The sequence below is a fragment of the Muscardinus avellanarius genome (assembly GCF_963383645.1).
Source record: "Muscardinus avellanarius genome assembly, chromosome: 11".
Lineage (NCBI taxonomy): Eukaryota > Metazoa > Chordata > Mammalia > Rodentia > Gliridae > Muscardinus > Muscardinus avellanarius.
Genome location: NC_137797.1, coordinates 111423169 through 111451116, shown reverse-complemented (window position 1 = coordinate 111451116; position 27948 = coordinate 111423169). Strand labels below are relative to the sequence as shown.

Genomic DNA, 27948 nt, shown 5'->3' with positions numbered 1-27948 from the left:
TTTATCTAGGTTTCTTAAGACATCGAAAAGGTGTTCTTTTAGATTCAGTCTAAATAAAGTGATTTTTTAATGTCATTTATTTTTATGCCAAGTAGAATACTGCATATACATATATAATTTATATTCATAGAATACCATAGTCATACACACACGTACATGACTTCCAAATGTCGTTGGACATCGCCATGCAAGTTAGGATATCCAGTAAGTTTGATCTTAAATTATTTTGCCTTAGGTACACAGAATTCTGCCTTAACAATACCAGTTTCCTTCCTTAATGACCACGCATGTAGGCCCAAGTTTTTGACGTGAAGCGGTATTACTGTGAGTTGTGCATCTTTATAGTAGATATGAAAATATTTAGCTGTCATAATGCTATCTTATTGAAGCTCGGTGCACGAGAAACAAATTCTCCTCGCAGATACCAAGAGCAGACGGTGCAGATCTTCAGGATGGAGCCCGGCTGCTGGCTCCTGGGCCCCACGCGCTCCCCTCCCACCGCGGGCCCAGGCTCACAAGGCCGCCTGCTGTAGGAGACACTTTCTAATTGTCCCTGGCATTTGTTCTAAAGGACAAAGGACCTGGACAGAGCGAATTCACATCTATTCAGTGTGACTCCTTCCCCTAGTTTTCAATGGTAAACACATCTATTTTCACACGTTTTCTATTCTATATCAATAAAACATAACTTTTGCACGATGTGACATATTCTTGATCACTACAGAAGGGAAACCCTCTTCTTCTTCCTGCCCTGCTCAGAGAAACAATTGACCAGGTAATTACCGTGATGTGATAGGATAAAGAAGAGCTATGTCATATGCTTCTCTTAGCAGAGAATTCGTATTTCTGTGAAAGCAATTGATATTTGAACCATTTCCTAGTTTTCTTTTGCATAATTAAAATCCGTGTGAGAGCCCAGTATTTGTGAAGTTTGAATGGCGTTAGAGAGTCGCCAATTGGCATTGCTCGGTAGTTCTACTATTTGTTTCGGTTTTGAGTTGGGGAATATTTTTGTATTCTGGGAGAATCTGTTCTAAAATATGCCATCCATTTCACATTTTCCTCCCTAGGCTCATATTTTTATGCAGTACAAAAATAAATAAATAAAACACTTACGGGGGCTACAGGATGGTCAGAATATCGGAAAATTGGCTCTCAGCCAAATTAACCAGGAAGTGGCAAAGATATAGCCAATTTTTTTTTCATTCTGAATTTAATATCTGGCTCATTTTTTAGCATAAATTTTGCACTATGTTGAGTTATTTTCATTCAAAAAACCTGATACAGTTTTGGCGTTCTCTTTTTATAGACTACTCTGTTCTACAAATGTTCTCTCTCTAATTATAGCTCACTTAAATACCTGAATTGGAGAATTAGAAATTATATCAGGGGCTCATCCTATATGGTAAATGAATTTCATGCTCAAAAGGAAATTAATTCTCTGACTGTCGTGCAGGAAATTGTTGTACTAGGTTCTCATTTCTCAGATATAATAGTCTCTCATGGGAATCGGCCTTTGTATTATTACAGTTTATAGTTTGCATGATGCTATAATAACTGACCACGGGACTGTATTAGACAATACTTCCTCCTACATCAGCCCTGGTATGACATTTGGGTACTGAATAATAGCAGGGTTGGAGTGAGGCAACCAGTGGCTTCGGTCCTGCTGACGGGCGCTCCTGGGGCCGCTGGAGTTTCCCAAGAGAGCCCTGGGGTGGGACGACCCATGGGTTGGCTGCCCCTGGGACTCCACTGTCGAGCTTTCGTGACTAGTGCTGCCCTACAATAAATTTTATTTGGAAAAAAAAAAAAAAGATTGTTAGAACTTGAGAAACTTTTAGGAACCTGTCCTTGTAGGCTAAGGTGGCTGAGCAAGCGAAGCCCGGCCGCCGTGTTGAACTACGCTCTGCGATGCGTCCATTCCGATACACACGCTGACACCATAACACATTTAGGTTGCAAGAACCCTCGGGTCCTCTGTCTTCACCTCTTGCCCAAGGGCTTCCCTTCGGGTTCCGCTCCTTTCTGGTTTGCAGGGCCTGTGTACACGGAAACCTGCTTTTGCTCTTCCCACAAGCGAGGGTCGCGCTAACTGTGAAGTTCTAGGTTCTCTACCCTCTTCCTTATCTGCTCTTCAAAGTCAAGGTAGGAGACAAGGAGGCCTCGGAAGGGAAGAGTCCGGGACGGGGTGGCGGACAGGCGCGGGGTCTCCACGCCGTTCAGCGTTGCCTGATTCCACAGGTTCCTCGGCTGGACTCCTCGCAGGCTCAGGGGCCCCGCCAGCTTCAGGACCCAGCAAGTACGGCACGGCCGCGGGTGCAGATGAGAAACAAGAAAGACGATGAGTTGTGTCTCTTCTTCCCATATCTAGGTGTATGTTTACAGTGGCACGTAGTTTCTCGAGGTTGTGCTTCTGGGCACTGTAGTCATACGCTCGACCCCATATTTTTCTGTTCTGATAAAATTAGCATTAAACTAAGTGACAATACAAAAAAGAACTTTAATAGCCACGATTATGTTAATCACCTCCATTCCTAGTTTTCAAATTAAAAGTGTGGATTGGAGGTTGACATTCATCTCGCTGCACTGTCAGGAAGTCACTGAAATGGGAGATGAGGAGCCCACAGTCCTGGGGCCTCGGCCGCCGCGCAGCACTATGGGCGCCGGAAGGACTCGCGAGGGCGTTACGTTTGTGAACGAGCGTTCTGTGTGAGGTGCCGCCATCAAATGCATCTGAGCACACTCATCTACCGGCCACATTCCCAGTCACCTCAAAGTCTCAGGTGCTTTTTTTTTTTTAAATGCGAATGTATAATTAAAAGAGCTGAGCAAATGGCCATCCCTTTAAGGAAGACCTGCAGAAGAGAGGAGTGGAAGGCCCAGCGAGAGGAAGGAGCCCTGAGCCCCAGCAGGCTTGGGCGTCCTGCGTGAAAGACAATGGGCCTCCTGAATACCCTCTTTTCTCCAGGCAGCTAGCTAGTCTGGTTAACCGAAATTGTTGAGTAATTGTTCTGTGGTTGAGAACAAAATGCTGAATTAAACTGTTCCCAGCACAATAATTGTGTGATTATAGCATTTATGTTGCTGGCCAAAGGAACAGTCATTAGGTTTGGAAGACTTACCAAAACCACAAGTACAAAAAAAATGCAAATCACATGTAAATTGCTGTTTAATACCTATAGTGAGTGGCTTAGAAATGGGCCGGAGTAGAGCAGTGCATTTCTAGTGAAAGAGATGAACCTGGGACTCTTGATTACACACTTAGCGCAATACTCAACTTAGGAAGAGGCCGAGATGCGCTCTCGTTCTGACTTTCCTTTTCTACACGGCTCGCCCTCTCGGCCGCGTATTTCCGTCTCTCTCCTTTCTCCAGCCCAGGCCCGTCTTTCCGAGCCTCCTTTGTTGACTTCAGTACTTTTCACACTCTATGCTGTTCTGGAAAGTTGTATTCTCCCCGCCCTGTCCCGCTCAAAATTATGTGGTGAGAAGAACTTAGCACCCAATGGGGAGTTGGGGCTAGAGCAAAATTTCATTTTAAAAAACCTGTCAGCAGAGACAGAAAATGTCAAGTAGAACCAGTTGCTAATAAAACTAAAGCACCCTTATTCCCGCGCACCTTGAAACGCCATGCCTTCTATTGCTACTGAATGCACAGACTACAATCCTGACTTTCTTCACCTGTCCCTGCAGTCTTCCTGAGAATCGTTTTCGGACTAACGCCCCTAGGAGGAGGGGCAGACTGGGCCAGCTACACTACACGTGCGTGTGCAAGCCACACGTGCCTGTCTGAGCAGGAGCTGTGCGGGCAGCGCCGCCCCTGCTTTACACCAGTCACGCCAAAGGCTGGTTTTGAAAGGCGGAGGGCCTTGTGAAAATGAGCGGCACGCGGACAGTTTCCCAGATGAGTCAATTCCAAGATGTTAGAAGTTTTCACTAACAATTTCTTTTCTGGGATTCTGATTTTTTTTTCCCCAGTACTGGAGATGGAACCCAGGGGCATTCTAACTCTGAGCTACAACCCCAGCCCTAGTTTTTATTCTTTATTTTGAAACAGGGTCTCACTAAGTTGCAGAGGGCCTCACTAAGTAGCTGAGGCTGGCCGCAAACCCGGATCCTCCTGTCTCAGCCTCCCAAGTACTGGGATTGCAAGCATGTGCCACACACCCAGTTTCTGACAAATTTTATTTCCAAAAATGTGCCACAAAGTTGTATTGAAGAGCAATCTGAATGGCAAGCCAAGATAACCAGGCACAGGCGGGAAGAGCAAAAGGCTGGAAATGTTAACCAAGCCTATTCCTCTGCCGCATTGGAAGTGTATTCAGCCTGGAATTCACAACAGCAGGGCTTAGCTCTTCTGTGTTTAATTTCTTACATATCACATTGGAATTTACTTTTTTTTTTTTTTTGCGGTGCTAAGGATTGAACCAAAGGGCATTCTACCTTCAAGTTACACCCCGAGCCCCTATTTTTTATTCTTTATTTTTTTAAACAAGGTCTCACTGAGTTGCAAAGGGCCTCACTAAGTAGTAGCTGAGACTGGCCTCGAATCCCGATCCTCCTGTCTCAGCCTCCTGAATGAATACTGGGATTACAAGTGTGCGCCACCATGCTCAGCTGGAATTTACATTCTTTAAAAATTTCTCTAAATGTCATGAAAGTAATTATTATAAATTAGTCATTATACAATATTTAATATAGAGAATGTGGGCTTAGTGTATATCAAAATATTCATTTATAGTTTTTACCTTTCTCATGAATATTTGGGATCATTTGATAAGTGTCTTAAACTCAAAAAAATCAGATAAGCTGAGCATAGTGGTGCATGCTTATAATACCAGTACTGGGAGGACACAGGAGGATCACAGGTTTGAGGCCAGCCTCAGATCTTTCAGCAAAGTAGCAAGAACCTGTTTCAAAACAACAACAACAACAAAAAATACAAGGGCAAGGGGGTGTATCTCAGAGGCAGAATGTTCCTGGGTTCAATCACCAGTAGCACAGAAAGAAAGAAAGAAAGAAAGAAAGAAAGAAAGAAAGAAAGAAAGAAAGAGAGAAAGAAAGATCAGGTAACAAATGAGATCTAGTGAAAACTTTTTTAAGATTTCAGTTTTTTCAAAATATATATTCTACTAGTTAAATGGCTTTTACTTTATTTTTCAAAATTAGATCTATTTTATGTATTTACTCTGTTACTGTCATCAATTTTATTTCTGAGGTCTCTTGCAACTTTTGCAACGTATTTCAATATATACATATGTATGCTTCAAGCATTTTAAATGATTTAAAGTCTTTATTTCAATGGAAAAAAAATTTTGTATGAGGAACTTAAAGTTCCTGTTTACAGATTTTGTGCTTTTCATGTGATTTTGATATTTAAAACACAGGGGCTTTAAATTTGTTCTTCTTGATTATTTTCCTCAGTAGTGCAGTCTTCAAACTGTACAGGTTTTGAATTGCTAACCACTACATAGTATTAAATAACCTCTAATTTCTGCCAACCACCCACACATTAATTAGAACAAACACAGAGAATTTAATGATCCCACTTGTCAATGGCAAAGCACATTGAAAAAACAAGGCTCATATTTCAGTGACCAAATTGTATTTTTTATGGAATTTACACTCAATTCTCAGGTAAACATTTGATCTTCTTATAAAATATACCCCATAGATCTGAGAGTAAAGGCCGATCACCCATTCGAAACCAGAAACGACTATTTCTGAAGTGAATTTTCAAAAAATAACATTTTCTTCTCTAAAAACCAAAATTTTACATGATAGTTTTGCTCAAAATAAGTCTCTGAAGTCGGCTTATTCTCGCTTTTTGGCTTCGTGGGTAGATACATTTTACAAATTTTCTGTTTATCTTAAAGAGCACTTGTATTATATAATTATCAGATACAGAATTCTTTATATGTCCATTAGATTAAGGTTTCTAATTTTGTAATACAGATTGCCTATATCTGCTGGTTTCTTTTTTTTTCCTTGATTTTTGTCTACTTGAACCATCAGTAATTATGGAAGCTGTGCTAAAATGCCCCCAGTAGTAGGGTTTGCTAATTTCTCCTTTGCTTCATGCGTCGTGAGGCCATTTTTTACATGCTTATGATATCTTCCCAGTGAAATCTCAGTGTTATTTCTGAGCACTCTCCGTCCACAGTCACTCCATCTGTATTAAAGCTGCTTTGTCTGATCCTAACATAGGCACTGTGAGCTCCTTTTGTTTAGCATTTTTGGTTAATATTTTTCTGCTATATCTTTGCCCTTTCTTTTCAGCTTTTTTAATTTTAATTTTGGCCTCATGGTTTAATTGTAGCTCTTGTAAACAAAGTGTAGCTGGATTTTCTTACATTTTTGATCCATTATTCTTTTTTCAAATTGTTACCTTAGTCCACTTACATTTATTATAGTTAAACTTGACTGCTGTTTTATTCATTCTTTCTATTTGTACCACATTTTGTATGTTTCTTTTTGCCTTTTTAATTTTTCTGTATTCATTTTCTTTGTCTTGACCATAATCATAACTCAGCTTTGCTCAGGGGCTGGGAAGCATGGTGGTCAAGGCCCTGTGTGCAGGCAGGCTGCAAAGATCAGGTCCAGGTCTTCAGCTTGCCGTCTACCCACCTTCGGGCACACCCCAGCTTCATTTTTTGTGAAACGGGGGTAAAGAAAATATGTATCTCATAGGATGCGGGTGCATCTGATTGCCTAAAAAACAGAGCAGTGTAAAAGTCATATAAAAATACGTCAGAAGCCGAGGGAAATAAAATACGTATCACAATGAACAACCATAAAATACTTCTGGTAAGGAGCAGCAGGATGGAAAGAATGCGTGTGGCCAGCCCGTGTTCTCTTCCAATAACACGTCTGCTTAAAATTAGAATTGTCACAATTTTGAGGACTTAAAGAAAACTATTTGTAACCCAGAGAGCAGTTGATAGTTAGAGTACCCGCCATTACACAATTTGTGTATTTTAATATTGTCACCATGTGCAGGCAAGCCCAAGGGCTTTGTGCTAGAGAATATCAAGTAAGTTTAGCAGCATAGTAAAATTAGCCATACTTGGCTTCGATTTTGGAAAACAACGATATAAAGTCCTCAGAATTGGAGGTATTTGTGACGGTCTGTCAGGTATTTCTTCTTGACTGGAAGATTCAGACTCGTTGGTTATATAAATGGCGTTGTGTTCAATGGGTTGTCCAATTACAAAAATATTTCACATTTTCAGCTCACGAAACATCTACCCTGGCCTTTTCTGGTAATTTCACACGTTTTATTTTCAGTGGCAACTGTTCTAGTGCGTGGCTTCCCTGAGAGGCTGTCCTTAGCTGGGGGCAGCAGCCGGCTCCAAGAGCGAGCTCCCTCAGGGCCCGGGCGGCACGAACCTCTGCTCAGACCAGGGGCCTCACAGCCACCACCGCTGACACGCTTGCGTTCGGGGGGCTGTCTGAATGTTATTTTGGTTTTCGTTAGCAAGGACAGAGTCTTGGGGTTTTCTTATCGGTAATGTGACACTTCTCTTCACCGATTTAGTGTATTCTTTGCTTGTCAAGTACCAACAAATCCCCAACCACGAGCCATTCTCATTAACCTCTCAAGGGAAAAACCTGAAGTAACACTGGGGCAAATGAAATAAAAGTAATGAGCTTATCATCACATTGATTTTTCTGCAACAAAAGAATTCCTGGAGTTTGAAGACGAACTCTTTACTTGAATCTTTAAGGAAAATATTTAGTTTTGATTTTTGTTAGTTTTTTATTTTTTTGTAGAGGGCATCGTATAAGATTCTCTTTGCAAAGAAAGTGCTGCATTTCATGCTCTTCTGTTACCTACAAGATACATTGTTGGTAACTGAGATAACACAAAGTCAGTGTATTTAATGACATACTAATTAGAGTTTTCAATGCCTCCTCACTTTTGAACATATTTTCCAATTATTTTTACATTTGCATTCATTCCATAGGAATAACCAAGATCTTCCTTTTTGCCATAAATAGCATGAAACAACAGTCCTGGAGTTATTTCATTATAGCTATCTCAGAGGCCAGCATGCTGGTTGGTGCACACTTGTAACCCCTTTTCTTGGGAGGCTGAGACAGAAGGATTTCTGGTTCAAAGCCAGCCTCAGCAACTTAGCCAGGCCTTCAGAAACCTAGCAAGACCCTGTTTGAACGCAAGAAGTAAAAAGAACTGGGGATGCAGCTTGGAGGTAGAACGCCCCTGGGTTCCATCCCATTGCCAAAAGTAGGTGCACACACTCACGCACACGCGCACACACACACACACACACACACACGCACGCACACACTACTCCATAATTCTTATTTCTCTCCATCTACTGAAACACACAAAACCAAACTGTGAAAAGGATCACCACCCACGCCAGGACCAGCAGGAGGTGACCCACTGGTGGGCTGGGGGTGGGGGCCACAGTTACTACTTCGGAGCATTACTCCGAGGCGAAATCATGAATCATGCATAAAAAAAGATATAAAGTCAGGGATCCATTGTGTCAAACCCGTGTTTAAAGGATGAATTACTCTCAGAAGAAGAAACCAGTGGACTTCTCTGGTGGTGGGCTTCTCTGGCGGTGGACACATTCTTAATGGCCTCCCGGTGATGGATGTGAGGTCCGCCCTGTGAGACTGCTCAGCAGCTGGGACTGGCAGAGGAAGCCTTGGTGACCATGTGCCTGCCCCTGCCCGGGTCTCCTACATCTCCCCTTCCTGGGCGTGGAAGCCTTTCCCCTGGGCGCAGAGCTGGCCACGTCGCCTCCTGCAGGCCTTGGCACGTCCGTGTTGCCCAGTCACGACGCCTGCGGCCCCTCCCCATGGCCCTTGGCCTCTGCCCTCCCTGCATTGCCCTTAGGAACTATAATACTTAATAATGAAGTAGTGAAGAGAAGCCCGGAGTGGAGCACGCTTGTCATCCCAGCATTCGGGAGGCCTAGACGGGAGGATCTGGGTTCACAGACAGCCTCAGATACTTAGGGAGGCCCTTTGCCACTCAGTGAGACCCTACTTCAAAATAAAGAATAAAATATAGGGCTGGGGGTGTAACTCTGAGGTCGAATGCCCCTGGGTTCCATCCCCAGTACTGCAAAGAAAAAAGAAATTAATGAAGGGCTGTATTTTCTTGGAATATATGGATGGTCCTTTTACATTTTGCATGCAATGATGCTAAAGGTGAGTTTGAGGAAAAACTTAGTTTTGAATCTGAGTCAGATGAAGTTTATTATGATTGTTATTTTTGAAGGGGGAGCATGGGTTTAAAAAGCCCAACTCTTTCTGTCTTTATTTAAAATACACAATTAGCCGGGCGTGGTGGCGCACGCTTGTAATCCCCGCGCTTGGGAAGCGGAGACAGGAAGATCACACAGCTGCGCTGGCTTAACAGACCCTGTTTCAAAATATAAAATAGGTCTAGGAGTGTAGCCCGGAGGTAGAAGGGCTTCCAGGAACCCCAGTACTACCAAAAATAAAATAAAAAATAAAATATACAATGAAATAATGATAGACCTGTCCAGACATGATGCCGTGGCAGTATCTCCATCGGCCCTCGCGATGGCCCTCTTTTGTCAGTGTGGGAAAAGCAGAGAACAAGGACTGTCTGAGAAACGCCAGGACAGCCTACGGTGTCACCAGCTGCAGTCCTCCTGAGCTGCTGTGCCTGTCTAGACGGGCTCATCCCACATGGCCCACCCACCCAGTGTGACCGCCCTTCCACTCGGCTCTCCCAAGCTGGGCTGGGGCTCCACTTGAACGCGAGATCAGTGTCTTCTCTGTCTTCTTTATTTCACTTGGCCGAGTGTCTTCCATGCTGTGGGGTGTGGCGGGGTCCCCTCTCCTGATGCTGCACCCACCCGACGGGCCACCAAGATCTCTTCCCTACCGTGGATGCCGCAGCGACCATGTCTCCAGGGGCACGGGTCTCTCCAGGAGACACGATGGCCTCCTTTGGATATGTGCAAGCAGATGGTTCCTTGGTCTCAGGAAGCTCTCTTTGGATTTCCCAGGCCCCTCCCTCTGCTTTTCAGGAGGGCTGTCCTCGGTGTCATTCGCCCTGCAGCCTGCAGGGTTCCCTCCCTGGTGTCCTCCACCACGCCTTGCCTCTTGTCTTTTGATAAGGGCCATCCGGACCCTGCTGTCCCGGTGATTCCCTGTGGCTTTGGTTTGTGCTTCCTGGATCATGAATGGCTCACCCGCCCTTGCACAGACTCTGGCCACTTCTGTGTCTTCTTGGGAATCATCTCTTGGCGCTTTGGCCTTCCGCTCGTGTTGGCCTGGTATTACTTTGGTCTTGCTCTGCCTGTAGTGTCTCTCATATCCTGGGCGTTACGCCTTCCGTTGTCCCCTGCTCCTGGCCCTTCCCCGACGCAGCGGTTGTTCCTTTCGTGCTATGGCAGCTCCTCAGCGTGAGAGATAGCCTGTGGCTTGTTTCAGTTGCTGCCTGAGCTGTTGGTCTGATTTTCAAGTGACCATTGCCAAGGCCGGCGTCCAAGACATTTCCCGTTTTCTCCTTGGGGCTTTGCGCTCCCTGGTCTTCCGTCTGGATGCTCAACCCATTTTGAGTTGACTTATGCGTGGAGTGTGCACTTGCAGGTTTTACCTGTGTCTGTCTGCTTTCCGGGACCACGGCTGATGAGGCGACCTCACTGTGCCTTCTCCCGGCCCCTGCTGGGAACGAGAGGGTCGGGAGGGCGTGTGTGTATTCCTGGGCAGGTGGAGTGTTCAGCCGCTCAGTATACTCTCCAGTCTGAGGACACCTAGAAGAATAAAGGTCTCTTAGCTGGAAATGATTTCAAATCTAGTTGAAAAGGACTAACAGGCAGGAAAGAGAAAATACCAAGAGATTTCACAGTCCAGTCCCATTGCATGGAATAAACACCAGGAGTGTAGGGAATGTTAGTAAGAAAAGAAGAAGATGGAAATCAGTGAGAATGATTCCCGGAGATCTTGAAGTAAATGTTAGTAAAGTATACTTTTAATGAAGATTAGAGTCTGTTGGAGAGACATATGTACATCGGATTGTCAACCTCTCTTTAGTCAAGTATCAAGGAAGTTTTTTGACTGACGATCTAAGGTCTTCAGCACAGGATTACCGAGCACTTAACGCAGTGTGGCCGTTCCCATGGCAAGTGTCCTCCTTCCAGACGCGGGAACTGTGATGGTGTTCCGCATATCTGCTGTTCCGATCAATTTTCAGACTACTACAGGAATATGTACAGATAGAAAAATTGAAGAAGATTCTATACGGAAAACAGAAAGCAAAATAAAATTTAAAATAAAGATAAAAATGCCACCTTTGCTATAAAAAATCTCTTGAAGTATAGGTTTTTATCTTATAAAGATTATTTAAATGTGATCTTTTTACAATAAGAAAATATGTTGACAATTATTTTGTCACAATGTTTTTATAATCTTCATATGAATTAGTATTTTGATTTCAGAAAATTATTATATTTTGTTTTATAATTTGGTAGGAAGAAGCAAAGATTTTATGGCTAATTATGCAATCATGTATAAAGTCCTGAACACTATTTGTTTAGCTATTAATTGTCCTCATTAATAAAATTGGAAATAGCAGCATCTGACCTGCTAATCTCCCAAAAGGCTGTATAAAATATAAATGAACTAACATTTGCAAATGCTTTATAAAATACAACCTACTACTCTAACGGAAGACATGAAGATTTCGAACCTACTCACTCCTACTTGAGATGATGGTGAGGGTATATATTTTGCGATATCTTGCTTATTTTTCGTATAAAACTCACATACAATAATTCACCCTTTGTGTTCGTTGCGTCCGCCATGACTTCCAACCCTCATCATCAATTCCAGCCTGTGTCCGTCACTCCAAGGTAACCCTCTCCCATCACAGTTCTCCGGGCTCGCCTTCCTACAGCTGAGGACGTGCGTATGTGATTTTTAAAGCCCTTCTGTTGAGCTGAGATTAATATTGCATAAAATCACTAATAATCTTCTATTACTAGGCAGTGAGGAAAGCTTGGTAAGTCAGAAATCGGTAATGGTGAAATTTGTTAGACTTTCCAGTCACATCCCCTTGAGACATACTTGTGAAAACGATGGTGTGGATCCGGGCCACTAGACCTTGGCTGGTCTTGTATTTTCTCTCTCGTTGTCTTGACCGCCGACAGAGCGGTAGTGCACACTCACTCTGGGTCACACGGGTTCGAATCTGCAGAGCCCGGCAGTGTTCAGGCGGACAGGCGGCCCAGGGTGTGCACGCCGGCGGGACCCTGGGGAGGCGGTGCAAGCGCCCGCTCACATCTGCGGGAGCACACGGCTGCGCGGCCGGACCGGAGAGCGTTCTGTGTGCCGGGCAGCGGTGCGGGATGCTGTCCTACGGAATCGCAAGGCCACCAGGATGAGGACTGGGCCCTCAGCACCGCTTCGTTTGAGGTACTTTTGCAGTCCCCTCTTGAGAGGAAAGCGCTCGGTGGCAAATGAGAGGGCGGTGCTTCCCCCGGGCCCTTTCACGGCTGCTTTCTGAGGCCACGTATTTTGGGTCACTCTGGGTTTCTCTGAGACGATGAACTTTAATATGGAGATTTTCCCTAACGCCACCGTAGTTTGCTGACACGCGTGCTCTGTTTCTAATACGTTAGGATCGTTTGGGTTGATATCCAGCACGGATGTGGTGGGTTTAAAAGGGTGCTTTATAAGAATGGAATGCTTCAGTTTTGAAAATAAAGCCCACTGCTAGTCAGAAGAATATTTAAGTCAAGCCCGCAGAGCACTAAGAATGAAATTCCATTGCCTCGAAGTGACAGAGGTCTTAATTCTCTATCATTTGAAGCCGGCTGTCTCCTAGTAACAGTGCCAACAATGGGTGTCTCTTGCAAAAGCAAAGGGCAGTAGTGAAATGAGGCATTGGGTGGGAGAGCCAGTGGCCATAGAACATTTCAGTTTCTATTACATCTAGTAGCAATCTGGTTAAAAAGAAATGGCCGTTGCCCTGAAGGAAATAAAGTGGAGGTATTATGGTAGTAGTAGTTTGGAAAGAAAATTGCCCTGCGCCTCAGCTGGGTTGTTTCTCTCTCCTTGCGGGCCCCCACCTTCGTGGCGCGGCTTCTCGCCTTGATTCCCATGGAGTTCCTGTCATCTACACACACAGGGCCCAGCGGCCCTTGGGTGACAGGGAGGAGGAGAAGAAGAATTCGAAAAAGGAAATGTGACAGGCACTTTTGAAAAGAAAACCAATTTTCCTTGTGGGCCTGTTCCTAAATAGGGGCTCTCTGGCGCAGTATCTCGCTCTGCGAGCAGTCAGTCAGAATCCAGCGCTTGCTTTCGCTGTCTCATGGGGCTTGGCCTGGCGGATTTTGTTAGGGGGTGGACGGCAGGGGGACTGGATGTGGGGAAGTTAGTATTTTGGCCGCACTAGCCCTGGAGGCAGAGTTAGCACTTGCAGTGGGACAAAAGTATTTGTAGTCATCCGATAACTTTACAGTGGGCTTCAGTAGCAAGCATCGCTCCTTTTTTTTCTTTCTTTTTTTTTTTTTACTATCTTTCTTTCGTTTTGGCAGCCGGCTTTAGCAGAACCATCTGTCTTTCTATTAGTATTTTTGAGGCCTGTTTTGAAGCCACTTGGCTTGGCAAAGTCACTTTCATCCTTGGAAACGATTTTTTAAAAAAGTTCCGTGGCTTTTTGCCGAAGAAGAGTACTATGTAAAAAATGCACGTGGCTGTTCATTTTTGTTCTAAAAGAATATGGCTACTGCGTCTTTGTCTTGAATCCAGTGGAATCAGAGGTGATACAGTTCCAATGTGGCTGTTGGGAGCCGAGGGGCAGGGAGAGCAATTGCAGCTAGATTTTTGGGTTTTCTTCTTCTTCTTCTCCTTCTTCTTCTTCTTCTTCTTCTTCTTCTTCTTCTTCTTCTTCTTCTTCTTCTTCTTCTTCTTCTTCTTCTTCTTCTTCTTCTTTTTTTGTTCCTATATCTCTCAGGGAGATTTTCTTTGATCTTCCTGGGAAGATTAATTAATTAATTGGGAGATAAATTTACTGCTATATCTTTAATATTTTTTCAAAAGACCAGTGCAGTGAGGAAGGTGAACTTGCACATCACTTTTCTCAAATAAGAACTGAAAACTCAAGCCGGGCGTGGTGGTGCACACTTGTAATCCCAGCATTCGGGAGGCAGAGACCTGGAGGATCGTGGTTAGTGGACGGCCTCAGCTACTTAGTGAGGCCTCTGCAACTCAGTGAGACCCGGTTTCAAAATAAAAAAAAAAAAAAATAGGGCAGGGGGTACAGCTCAGAGGTCAAATGCCCCTGGGTTCCATCCCCAGACCCGCAGAAAAAAGAAAGAAAGAACTGAAAACTCCCAGGCCTTGAGGTCCATCCCCAAGGATGGCTCGCCTCTTCCCTCTGATGGTGGAGGTGGAGGCTGAGAGCAGCCCGGCCGTAGGACTCTATCCGGCTGGCTGACGGTCCCCTGCCTGCTCCTGCCTCCACCCGCTGGGGTCCCACCTGGATGTTGCCTTCTGCAGGGGCCCGGCGCCGCTGTGGCATCCGGTAGCCGCGGCCCCGTGCCCACCGGCTGCAGCTCTCCGGCACTAATCTCCTGAGGGAAGGCGCAGAGGCTTCGGTGGGTGGCACAGCTTGTTCCCGGTGTGCTCTCTTAAACGTTGTGCTCCTTGTGCGTTTTTCTTTTTCTTTCTTTTCTTTTTTTTTTTGTTGGGTACTGGTGATTGAACTCAAGGAGCATTCTACCTCTAAGCTACACCCCAGCCTTTTTTACTTCTTATCTGCAAACAGTCACTAAGTTGCCAGGGTCTGGTTTAAATTGCTGAGGCCGGCCTTGAACCTGCCATCCTCCTGTCTCAGCTTCTCCAGGACTGGGATTGCAGGCGCGCTCCACCACGCCTGGCTTCTCCCTTTCGTTTTAACTTTTGTGTCTGTGATCCGACAGACGGCCTGCCATAGCCGAGTGCCACTAACCTCTCACACGGCCGCCCACCAAGCCCAGCGCCCTGAGCTCAGAGAGCCTGTCCAGCATGAGTCCTGGATTCACAGAATCCGCAGGCCCTCCTGCTCCGCTCTTCCTGTTCTAAGGCAGACGCCCACCCCATCGTGGAGCAGAAGCCCTACTGATTTCCTTGGCCCTACTCTTCTGAGGCTGGGCCCGTCCTTCCTGAACACCAATGCTGGAATGCCCTCTTTCTTGCCAGGACGGAAAGTCCTGGGCTCCCTCTCTGCGAGCTTTTCCTCTGGCCCACTCTGCCCTCTCCACAGTCTCAGTCCCCAGCTGGCTCCTCTCTGCCAGGGAAGGCCCACAAAGGCACTCCTTAGAGAAGGCTACCCGTCCGCCTCCCTCCTCCGCAACCCTGTCAGTCTTGCCACAGCCTCTGGCCAGCCTGGGCACCTCGCGCAGGTGCCACTGTCCCCTGGGCCACTGGGTCTCCCCGCGAGGCGACTGCACCCTGAGCTTGGCGGGCATGCGTGGCTTCGCCAACACACTCTCAGCCACGTTCTCCTTGTCCACTCCTCCGTCTAGGGCTCCTGGATCTCCACTCTGGTTCCCGCCCAGCTCTGCAGACAGGCCCCCTTGCTCTGCACTGTGGGACTGCAAGGTCCAGCCATTCAGGCGGCCTCTCTACCCAAGGCACTCTTGAGGTCACCTTGGTCATTATTGCCAGCTAATCGTGTTCCCACCAGAGCTGCCACAGCTCCTCCCACCCTGGGCTTCAGCCCAGCGTGTGCAGCAGCTGGACAGAGGTCCTCAGCAGACATCACGTAGGCACCGCCAGCGCATCCTTGCTGAAGCTGTGTGCATCTTCTACGAAGTCGGCCTCCACCCCAGGAGAACGGCCTCCTCTACCGCCATGGTTTTCACTTGCTTGATGCCCCTGTGGATGGAGTAGCATAACCTAAAGTTGGCTTCGATCCTGTCTTCTTTACCTGTGAATCTTGGCTATTATTAATTATTATTATTATTATTATTATTATTATTTTATTACAGGACTGGAGATTGAACCCAGAGGCATTCAACCTCCAAGCTACACCCCCAGCCTTATTTTTTATTCTTTATTTTGAAACAGGGGCTCACTAAGTTGTGGAGGGCCTCACTAAGTACCTGAGGCTGGCCTTGAACCTGCAATCATCCTGTCTCAGCACCCCGCCTCCAGCAGTGGGATGACAAGCGCATACCACCACGCCTGGCTCGGCTATTATTTCCAAAAAGTTTCTTGGCTTTTTCTTCTCATCCCTAATCCCTAAGTGTCAACTCTTGGCCTCCTCTGGGTCGGTCCCTTGCTGGGCCTCCAGGTCTCTCCACACAGCCATCAGGGCGCTCACTCTGCCCCGAGGCTCACTGATTCCCCAGAACCTGCAGGGGCATCTCAAGTTTCTTGTCCAAGGCACAAAGGGACTCGGGCAAACTTCTCACCTGCTTTGTGGACCACTGGAAAGGCCCTGCCCTGGGACCCTTCCTGCCTTGTTTCTTGGCTCTGAATTCTCTTTTGACACCCTGTCCCTGGTCCCTGGCCTAGGTGCTCCAGGCTCCTGCCTCTGGTGGCCCTGTTGGCTTCCAGCTTGTTGGGAATCTCTCTTCCCTGCTGCCAGGACATCCCATACTGGCGTCTGTTTAAGGAGTGGATGGCATTGTATTCCGATTCTCTATTCTTTTGCTCCCCAGGCTCAGCTCTTTGGGGGCAGGTATGTGCATGGATCCATCTTTTAACCCCTGGGTACCCCAGAGTGCACACTCTGCCTAGTGAATGCTGTCTGAATGAATAAGCCCATGTAACTAGAACCAGATGCGTAATCTTGACGTCTACTTAATCCCTTGGTCTCAGCAACTGGAGAGCTTCACAGTAAGGTATTCACATTAAGTGTGGAATATTTAGCTCTGAAGAATTGATCGGTATTTACTTTTTCTTAGTAAGTGTGATGATATGGTTCATTGGTGTTAAACTCATAAAGTTTAGAGGGCGTGACTATATGTAGTACCATGTGCTAGAAGTATTAAAAGTGTTAAGACCTAATATTTCACTTTAGGACTCAAAATATACAAAGTAGCCTCATAATATATCATGATATAGTTTGTGAATAACATGTCCTTTATTTAAAAAGACTAGAATTTTGTGGCAAAGTATTTTATTGAAACTTAATTAAAAATGTCACACATTTCAAATCTTAATTAGGAGTTTAAAGGGAATTTCATAAACTAAGTAAAAAAAGAAGTTAATTTAGTAGTGATTAGGATTTAAGAATATTCAAAAGTAGAGAACATAAAATAAATTACCCTATGGCCAATTAGTTTAAGAATTTTGCTGGAAAACCTTCCATTGTTTTTCTCTAATGTGTCCTTTTCTCCCGCGGCGTGCCCAAACGTTACCAGCAGTGCAGAGTCAGCAGTGATGGCTGCTCTATACTCACCTTACTGATGTGTGCAAAGTCGTCGTGAACATGGAATGGTGAGCGCCGAGCCTTCTGGGGAGGCACGTTGGCTCCTGGGAGCCTCTGCTCACACGCGTAGAGCCGCCCATCCACACGTGACCTTGTTCTGTGTGTGTCTGTGTTTGAAGGCACCCTGATGAGTGCCCACTCTCCGTTCATGAGTATGGCGTTCACACCCAGCAGCACCCTGCGCAGGTCTGAGAGGGACGTGCCCAGCGTCCATTCTCTGCAGAATGGACATCGCCCGTGTCCCCGGCTTGGGAAGACTAGGTAGCAGGTCAGCCCCATTTGCACTAGCCTCACAGAGAGCAGAACCACCAACAGGTCTCTGAGTCACCTCGAGAACACTGCTGGTGCCGATCCCTCAGCGCGAGGAAACCCTGTTGAACAGACACATTTGCAAACGCAGAATCTGCAGATAATGAGGATTTGCTGCATTTGCACGTGTTAGCAGTTGTATACATAGGTTGAACACACAGTTCGGATTACATGTATTTTTATAGTTTATTCTGAATATTAATCGTAGAGCACTTGAAAATCTGTCCTATGATACAATCCCCCCTGTTGGGCGGTAGGATTCAGTTCAGCGCCATGCTGGTTCCTCCTTTCCTCTCCAGGCTCCTCCGTTGGTTCCTTAACCCGCCCCCCCGCCACCCCCACAGTGCAGGGGAAACAGAACTGGACTGTAAATCCGGAGACGCCGCCCAGCGTTAGCCGCGCCTTCGCCATGTGGGAGCAGGGCGGTGTATTTGGCCAGGCTAGGGCTTGTTTCCTCCCGGAACAATGACTGCGTTGTCTCGGATAGTCTCCAGGGTCCCTCTCTGCTTTAACCCGCTATTCTCTTTGTGCCCGTCTTGAAAATTTCAGACACGAAAACAGATCGTGTTATTCAAACCAAATTCATTTAGTAACTTACCCATAATAAGATAAAAAATTAGAATATACAGATATAATAAAACCCCCAGAGTGTATTTATTAAATCATTAACATTTTATCTGAAAGAAACATTATAAATTATTAAAGTATAAATGAATTATCTGGGGAAAAAAAAACTACCTTTCACAAGCATGCCTATATACAATCAAGAGAAACTTCCCTAGACGATTCTAATTGTGGTATATCTGGTAACCTCAGTGTCTTGGAAAGGAGGAGCTGGAGGTGCGCTCCAGTGGCCCAGCCAGCAGGCGGCGGCTGCCTGCTCCCTCGCCTGGTCTTCTGTCTACTCACTCTCCAAACTGGGCCCTGGGCAGCTTTCCCTGGGACACTCGCCTCCCCTCCACTCTGAGATCTCCATCAGTTGGGCTCCCCAGAGGTCTCTTCTCTCTCCCTCTTGCCGCTAAGAAAGCAGCTGTCGTGATGGTGTGGGCCCTCTGCTCCCACCTCGAGCTCCTTCTGCTTCCCTGACCACTGCATGGCCTTCGGAGCTGACATCAGGGGCAGAGAGTGTCAAAGCTTCGTGCAAAAGAGATGCTTCACCAGTCAGAGTCGGTCCTGGAATGGCCCGCCATTCTTAGTCTCTCTGTACCTCTCCACCTCCCTCCCTCATTCATTCTTCCTCCCAAACACACATTCAACAACGAAAAGCTTGGAAATAGCAGAGGTTTACTGGGAAAGACAAAACGGGGGAGAAACGAGACGTGGACTTTTAAGGTGAGGAATGAGGACAGCCATGGAAGTTTCCGGAGCAGGACAGCAGGCCTGGGGAGTTCAGTTCTGTCGGGATTACCGCCGCCTGAATGCCTGCAACTATTTGTGTGTGATTATTTGTTTAACATCTTTAAACACTAACATCCCTGCTATACTCAAGTTTTCATGAATGTGAGATCCCAATTTTCACATCCAATATTACGGTCCTACTGCTTGGCTCAGTTTCCCACCCATAATAGATCAAAGATATTTACTAAAGATTTTCAAAATTACTGAATTAATATATGGAAGGATTAGTGAAGGAGAAAAAAGTCAGATGTGCGACTCTTAATATGGCCTTAAATTGTCATCCTTATACCCAGTACCAAATGGCAGCTAATTGTCCTGTTCAGCAGGGAGATCTTACTTAAATATTCACTTGAAAAGAACAGTTTTAGGCATTTAGTTAATGTCAACTTCTCTATTCGTCAATAATATCCCATAGCTGCAAATATGACTGTGTTTGGTTTCTTTCTAAAATTCTTCTTCACTTCAAAGAAGACAATGATTCCGTGGCGCTGCTTTTTTAATTTCCCAATGTGAACCTCCTACTCTTGAGAGTGACTCCAGCCAATGAACTTATAATCCATAGATGGCGGCTTGGACAGAAGCTGCATGGTTCAAGGAACAGTTCAGTTGTTCTCAAAAGAAAAATGTGTCATACAGAGAGTCTGCAGCAGGATGCCAGGGCGGATGTGGACCCGGTTCTGACATCCTGTGGCCATGGGAAACTTGGTCTTCTTTTGGCCCCAGTTACCTCGTCCACGTTGCAATCTTACCAGGACAAGGGTGGCTCTGGAGAAGTCCGTCCTCAGTGAGAGGGCCAGTCTCAGAAGGTGAATGGCCACCTGCTTCCTCTCCTAGTGGAAGCCAGAGGAGACTGGGACCCAAAGGGACTTCAATTAAATGAGGAGAGAGGTCAGGAGGATAGTAAGAGGGGACTTAAAAGGGGGCTGGGAAAGGGAGGTGGGAGACGAGACTTGATGAAGGACCAGTCCCCCAGTCCTACGAGCAATGTGAAGTTCTCTACAAACATCAGTGTCCGAGCCAGGAGGGGGAGAGGGTAGGCGCGGGAGGCACGCCGGTGCTGTGAGTGTGACTGTCTCTCTCACTGGACCTCAACATGGTGTCTAGCTTTCTCGCACCACCAATATATACTTCAAAGACAAGAAAGGAAGGGGGAAGTCTTAGGGATACTTTTAAGTTTTCTTTCGGGTCTACTATTCAAGAATTTAAAAATTTTAATATTATGTGTGAATCTGATCATTTATCCTCAAATAACGAGTTACGCATATATAAGCCAAGCGGGTCTAGTTGGTGTTTTATAAGATAGAATTAGTCCTAACGGGAGTTATTTCCAGACGGAGATTTCAGTTCATCCTACGGGGTAATCATTTCCTAACCAGTACAACAATGAATAAGAAAAAGTCAATGCAAGTGGTGACGTCTTTGCGGCTGTGAAGGATGTCACATGGGAGATGCCCTTCTGGCCGTGGTGAATGGGGTGACTTCCAGCCCGGGGTGCTCAGGCGGTCCCAGGGCGTCCTAGGGTGCCAGCATTTTGAACTGACGGGGTGGCCTTCCCGGTGGGCGAGGAGGGAGGCAGTGCGGAGCCCAGAGCTTTCTCTTGATTCTCTGCATCCTTCAGCAGGTCCAGGGGCAGCTCCCGCCTTTGATGATCCCCGTGTTCCCTCCCGACCAGCGGACCCTGGCCGCCGCCGCCCAGCAAGGATTCCTCCTTCCTCCCGGCCTCAGCTACAAGGCCGGATGCAGTAAGTACCGCTGATGTCTGATTCGGGCATGGGTGGAGGTACGGCTTTAAACGGGGCAACTTGGAGTCACCTACCTAGCAGGTTTTATTTTAAAGAGGAAACACCACGTGGGAGAGGACTGGCATTGGCATTTGTAAGAGCGGAGGTGATTCCTGGGATTTTTGAAACTGACAATTTGACTTGATAGTTCAGGTGTGTATCTTGTTTCCAGTGTCTTCTCCACATGTGTGTCTACTGTAAAGATGTAGCTTTCTGCATAGATATGATGGCAGCCTGCTGTCCAGCAGCTCTTTGTGGCCAGTCATGCCCTCTGCAGGCTCCTATCGGGCGCACTTGGCCCATCGCCGGTCCTCTGGGTTCACAGCCCACATTCATGCAGTCTTTCCTATGGTTTGGACCCAACCCTGTGCGCTCTGGACTTTGGACTCGAGCCTCCCTCCCTTCCTCAGATGCCCTGACATCCTAGCCTCCGCTTTCCTTTAAGCTGTAGGCTTTGCTGGGGAGCTGCCGATTCTGTCTCACTCATTGCTGTATTTCAACTCAGTACAATAGGCAATGAGGTTTTGAGCCAATGAATGAATGCTTATTACCAGCAATATAGAAGACATTTATCTACTCACTGCTAAGCCACACCAAGGTGACTGGTCATGTAGCCTGCTGACTTTCATTGTCTATGAGGTTACACGTTTTACTCTTTTTTACCCAAAGCTAAATTAAGCTTTGTCAGTTTGGGAAATAAACTGTGATGCATCTTTAAAATCTTAAAATAGCCAACATACCAAACTTAAGAGAACACTTAAACCCTGCCCCTTCCTTTTTGTATTTTATTAGATAAAAAGTGTATCTTGTTTTCTAAAGAGAGGCTATGCTTCTAAGGTAAATACCTTCTGGAGCATCTTTAGTCAGAAAGACTATAGAAAAAACAAGTTTATTGAAGTATTTTATTGATAAATATAGAGCACCGTTGGGAAAAGAGTCATTTTGGAATGCTGTCATTTTAGCTAGTCATGCAGAATATTATTTTAAGTACTATTGAGATCTAGCTCATATATAAGTTAATAAATTTCTTATTGACATCTTGTAATGCTTTTGCATTCAAGAAACTGTCCAACATTACTTGAAATCAATTCTGAGTTTTATATTGACTGAATTTTTACATTTGGGATTTTAATACGTACTCCTCGTCCTTAAACCGTTTTCTATATTATATTGAACAAATGGGATGTGAGTTTAGAACATGCTAAGTCATTTGGTAGGATTAGATTACATCTCTGGAGTTTGAATAAAAGTGATCAGAATTTAAGACTAAGAATGTGTACTTGTTTAATACTTGGCAATTTGCAGTTGTAATAATGCTTTTGCAAATCTTTCTCTTGCCTCTGACCTTAGGCTTTATCTGTGTTTGTATTTGTATTTATTTATTTTTATTTATTCTATTTATTTTATTTTTAATTTTGTGTGCGTGTGTGTGTGTGTGTGTGTGTGTGTGTGTGTGTGTGCGATTGGGGACTAAACCCAAGGGCATTTTACCCCCAAGCTACACCCCAACCTATTTTTAATTTTTATTTTGAATCAGGGTTTCACAAGGTCGCTGAGAGCCTCGCTACTTGCTGAGGCTGTCTTCAGACCTGCGATCCTCCTGTCTGGGCCTCCCGAGCCCTGAGGTTGCAGGCGTGCGCCACCGGCCCCTCTCATGCCTTAACGGGGCTCTCCCTCGGGCCCGAGCCCGCTCACCTGGCATTATCCGCCCCATCATTCCAACTTTGTTCATCGTCAGCTGAGCCAGAGCCAACAGCTTTGTTAAATCATTAAAGAAGCATTTCTTTTAAATATCTTACATTCACAGTATCTTCTAAATTAAAGAATGAAATTTTAGATTCTTTTGCTGGACTGCATTCTGAGTCCTTAGTCATAAATCTGATTCTGTTTTCCTCTGGGATCACTTTCCACATTGAACACAGGTCACCAATGTGTTTTTGGTAAACTTGGTTACTAAAGTAAAAAAAAAAAGACACAAAAAAATTATTTGCCTCATATTGTACCTGCAGTATGTACATAGAGATGAATTCTCCCCCATTGGGGTGTGTGTGTGTGTGTGTGTGTGTGTGTGTGTGTGTGTGTGTAGGGATGGAAGCCAGGGACCTTCCACCTCCAAGCCACACCCCCAGCCCTATTTTATCTTTTGTTTTGAAGTAGGTTGCTGAGGCTGTCCTCAAACCTGCAAACCTCCAGCCTCCCAATTCCTGGGATTAGAGGCATGTGCCACCCCGCCTAAGGAGTTCTCTTTTTCTGGTTGTTATTTTGTTTTGCAGGAACTGTAGAAATAAGACACATTAGCAAAGACTGTACTGGATCCCCAGGAGCATGACCCTGGCGGGCAAAGGTCAGATGCACACTCGGTGCACAGACTCGGTCCAGGGTTCACCAGTGGTCACTCGGAGAAAACTTGGCTCCTATCAAACTCTGGCGCTAAGTAGGCTGAGGTGGGGGCAGCGGGCCGCGCTGACCGGCACCTGCAGAGGGAGCATGGGTCCAGCTCGCAGGGAGGCCACAGACCCCTGCCCCGCTCAGAGGGACTTCCTGCTCCAGTCCCAGCCGCTCTCCACCTGGCCTCTCCCCACACCAATTGCTTTTTAATTGGAGCAGACCACACTACCTAGCTCTCAACGAAAAGGTCTGTCCAGCCCATCTTGGTTTTCGTTTTAGGTCAATATGAAAGATATCCACCATACCAGAGACAGTCCACTCATAGAACAGACTGATGATCAGTACTCCTGTTTAGACTATGTATCCTGATAAATATATGAAATAAATGTACATTCCTGTACTAAACATGAAACTTAAATATTCCTAGTAAAGAAGAAAATAAATAAATAAGTAAAAGCACAGGTTGAGGAACTTAACCAATATAGGCCGCATTAATATCTTATTTGCAAGAAAAGAAGCTTTTAGTGGGACATAGAGATGTTTTCCCCTGAAGAGACATGATGGTGGTTCTGCCTGGTGGCACTTGCTTGGAATCCCAGCACTTGGGAGCCCGAGGCAGGAGGATCACAAACTCAAGGCCAGTTTGGCAGTTTAGTGACAGCTATTTCAGTCAGGTGTGGTACTCATTTGTAATTCTAGGGCTTGGGAGGCTGAGATAGGAAGATCACAGGTTTGAGGACAGCCTCCAAAAATAGTGAGACTCTCACCAACCTCGTGAGACCCTGTTTCAAAATAAAATTAAAATAGGGTTGGGAGTATAACTCCATGGTAGAAAGAAAGAAGGGAGGAAAGAAAGAGAGAGAGAAAGAGAGAAAGAAGAAAAAAAGGAAGAGAGAGAAAATATAATAAATTACTTATTTTAATAAAATAAAAGAGCTGGGGTGTAGCTCAGTGGTAAAACACCCCTGGCTTCAATCATCAATTGAAGCCAATTCAAACACCCACACACACACAAACATACAACTTTAAAATAATTGTACAAAAACATTGATCAGTCAACCCCATTCAGAGACTAATTTATTTTGGAAAAAACTTAGTCAAATAGTCTGTATTTTAACTTGTCAGTTCTATTAAAACTATTAACTGGGTTACTATATGGAGACGCATATTTTCAGAACACATAATTAAAATTCCAACTCTAAATTATATTTGTGGGTGATAGCTCATTTTAATCAGAAAACAATTATGACAACCCTTTAAATAAGTCTGAAGAGCTAAATAAGGCTGCAGTCACGCCTGAGGACAGCAGCGGATGCACAAGCAGGCGGCCGAGCGCCCTCAGTGGGTGGACAGTCCGCGTGGCCTCACAGCTCGTGTCCGGCACATATTTTTTGAATAAAACCTAATGCCCTGACACCTTCAGGACAGCCGTGTGGTGGGGAGATGCTACTGTAGGGTTTGCTCGTCTCAGAAACACATTCTACTGGCACGATTCTGCATGTGCACACGTGTTGAGCTCCGAGGAGCGGGTGGACCCGAGGGCGTTGCAGGCTCAGTGGCTGAAGGCAGGTATTTGGTCAGCACCCGTTCCCAGCCCCCACTCCTCCCCTCTTGCTGAAACCCATGGCTTCCTCAGAGCCAGTACCCAGGTCAGCCTTGTTTCCTCAGAGTATGGATTTTAGAAGCAGACGTAAGAGGAGTGGACATTTTTTTTCATGATGACCGGCCCTCTGCCCCAGATCTTTCCATTTGGATATAGAATTTCCAGTCATATGATTGCTAGAGTTAGATGCTTTAAAGGTTTTGACAGGGAGACATTTTATGTGGAAATAAAAAAAAATCTTTAGGAAAGTAAAAATTCTCTAAAACAACCCACATTCTCTATACATACTATAAAATAAACAATTGTAAGAAAGCTGCTTCAATAGTTTAGTCCAAGGCTTCACCTGGAAGCCGTCACCGCACTGTAGAGGAGTCCCCCCTCTGGAGGGCGTGCGCCGGGCACCGGGGCTGCCGGCTTCTCTGCCGGTTTCCCAGGCCGTGGGAAGTCACAGTGGCGTCTACTGGGTACTATTCAGTTTTCGTGGTTAAGTCACCTGGACGTCGTTCCTTCTTTCCTTTTAAGTGGTACTGGGGTGGAACACAGGGACTCTCTACCTCTGGACTACGCTCCCAGGCCTATTTTATATTTTTTATTTTGAAACAGGCTCTCACTAAGTTGCAAGGGCCTCACACTAAGTAGCTGAGGCTGGCCGTGAACCTGGATCCTCCTGTCTCAGCCTCCCAAGTGTTGAGATTATAAGCGTGCATGCTCCACCATGCTCGGCTAGGACTTTCCTTCTTAACAAAACAGAGTGGATGGACATTTGTTTTGTCCTAAGGGTCCCTCCCATAAAGAAAATGATTGGGCTGCCGATGGTGTCTTAATCCATGAGAATTTGAAAACTGTCAGCCTAGTCTAGCACGCATTTGCTTAAAAACACGTGACTGTCTTTTAATGCTAGAAGTTAGTTTTATTGACCTATCCTATTGCCAACCACAGAAAAGAATAATATGGCAAAATTTCTTTTGTACTCACTTATTTTGTAGTATTGGAGTATGTGCTGGATCATGAAGATAATTGGCTCATTTGTCTATACCAGCTGATCCGTCTGTCTATATGATTTGAGACATTCGATTTTGTGGTTTGGTTTGTTTCAGTGTGATTGACTCACGTTCATACAGGAAGCGACCAGTGGAGAGGCGCTTGCGCCCAGAGGCAAGGCGTGGAGTGGGCTGTGCGTCATTTAGCTACTTTGCCCCTAGCAGGTTATTTTGCTGGCGCCTCATGTACAAAGTGGGCTAAAGAAAACTCATTTTCCTGAACTGTTACCGTGGTAAAGGGGGATTATATGTGAGAGGACCTAGCACTCTGTCTCATTTGGTTATTTATAAATGATAAGTTCTGAGATAAGATAATAAAATGCCAGAAAAACACCAAACCTGCCCTCTCCTAAACACAAGTGATCCTAATACCGCCTGCCACATCTTCCCTGGGATCAAGTCCACCCTGCCACACCTAGGGAAGCTCCCTGTGACCAGGCCAGATAATAGCAGTTCACAGAGAAAGGAGCACAGTGCTGGTAAGAACATGGTGGGTCGGAAGCGGCCTTGGCCAGCTGTGTCAATTCTCATCCCCAAGCTTCAGACTTCCCCAGCCATCCCCACGGTGTGCTGCCAAGGCTCGGGCTGGAAGGATCATATGATTTTGAGAGAAGGATTTAGTCACTGAGGTATCTGTGCGCTGTTAGAAGTGACTCATTCTGCATTTTAACACATTGATTAATTTTCCATAAATGTGCTAAATAGAATAGACATATAAAAACCAGTGATTGAAATACTTAATTGCCTTATGAGATTAGCTTAAGTAAATAGAAGTTGATGAGCCAAGCTTAATAAACTTAAAAATATGCCGTATTTACTCTCCACCAGTTTTCTGAACAGCATTTCCACTTCCAATGAAAAAGTAAATTCTCAGTTGATTACTTCCTCATACACCACACTAAAGTTAGTGTCCAGAGATTAAAGACCGTTGGCCCGCCCCATCCTAGCAGCGGAAGTGCTCCTGTTTGAGCTGGGCCATGTGGGGACCCTGTGGTCTCCTCCTACCTCCCCGGGGCAGAGGGCCCTGCGTCTGGAGCGTTAGGAGACCTGTGCTCCTTCCCAGCCTTCCTGAGGCAACCAGGGCCGCTGACCGGCAGGTCACTGGCAGTCAGTGTTCACATGCCACGGGCTCAGGGTGAAGCACCGTCCGCGTGCTCACTTTCATCAGGAGGACAAAATAGGACACACGTGGCCGAGGACACACGAGGCTCTGCAGAGGTCAGGAGGGGAGGCCGGTCGCCCCTGCAGGCCTCTGTGTCCTGTGTCAGGGCGACTGTGAGCAGGCCCCTCCTTTCCTCTCTTCCCAGTCTTACAGATCTGTGACTTTGAGGCAGCTGGCCTCCGCTGAGGAGCCTTGTGACTGTTCAGTCGCACAAACACTGCGTTGGTTCATGAGCAGCTAATCATTTAAATCCCTATTTGAAGTAAGTTGGATTGATGGCTTGAAATATAAAATGATTTAAAAATAAAGAGACCTGGGTGACGTGGCGGCCACTGCCCAGGGCTCACGGGAAGTCTAGGTCTAGGTCAATAAAAAGGAGAGTTGACAGTATTTCTACAGGATTGACCACAGACCAAAGATGTGGCGCCATTGTATTGTAATCTGGTATAAAAACAATAGCTTATGTCTTTTTTATTGTTTACAAAGCATAGTCACGCGGTTGATTTTAAGATTTTAAGCCCCCTTACTCTGTGCGATGATAACTGATCTGTATCACTAACAGTGCTTAATCCTCCTCCCCACAGGCAGGAGAGGGGGCGGAGACAGACAGACACAGAGAGAGAAACCAAGACCCACCGTTGGGTACATTCCTCAGATTGCATTAGACCGTGACTGTATCTAATAGTTAACTCATCCTCTTTGCCTTTTAATGACGAAGAATGCCATCCCCTTTAAACCAGGAGCCCGCCCAGCTCAGGATTCCGTTTTTGAGTGTAGACATATCAAAGAGCTCTGCCCTCAACCTATGCTGCCCTGTATGGATTTGCCAG

The 27948-nt window shown here is 45.7% G+C and overlaps 1 protein-coding gene across 1 annotated transcript in view; it reads left to right on the top strand.

Moving 5' to 3' along the window:
- Positions 1 to 27948, top strand: part of SOX5 (SRY-box transcription factor 5) — a gene marked incomplete at both ends in the record, with an annotated part of 374117 nt that overhangs the window by 230030 nt on the left and 116139 nt on the right. Inside the window, 1 exon segment of the mRNA XM_080706224.1 lies at positions 20766 to 20886. Coding sequence (XP_080562350.1) covers positions 20766 to 20886 — 121 coding nt within the window.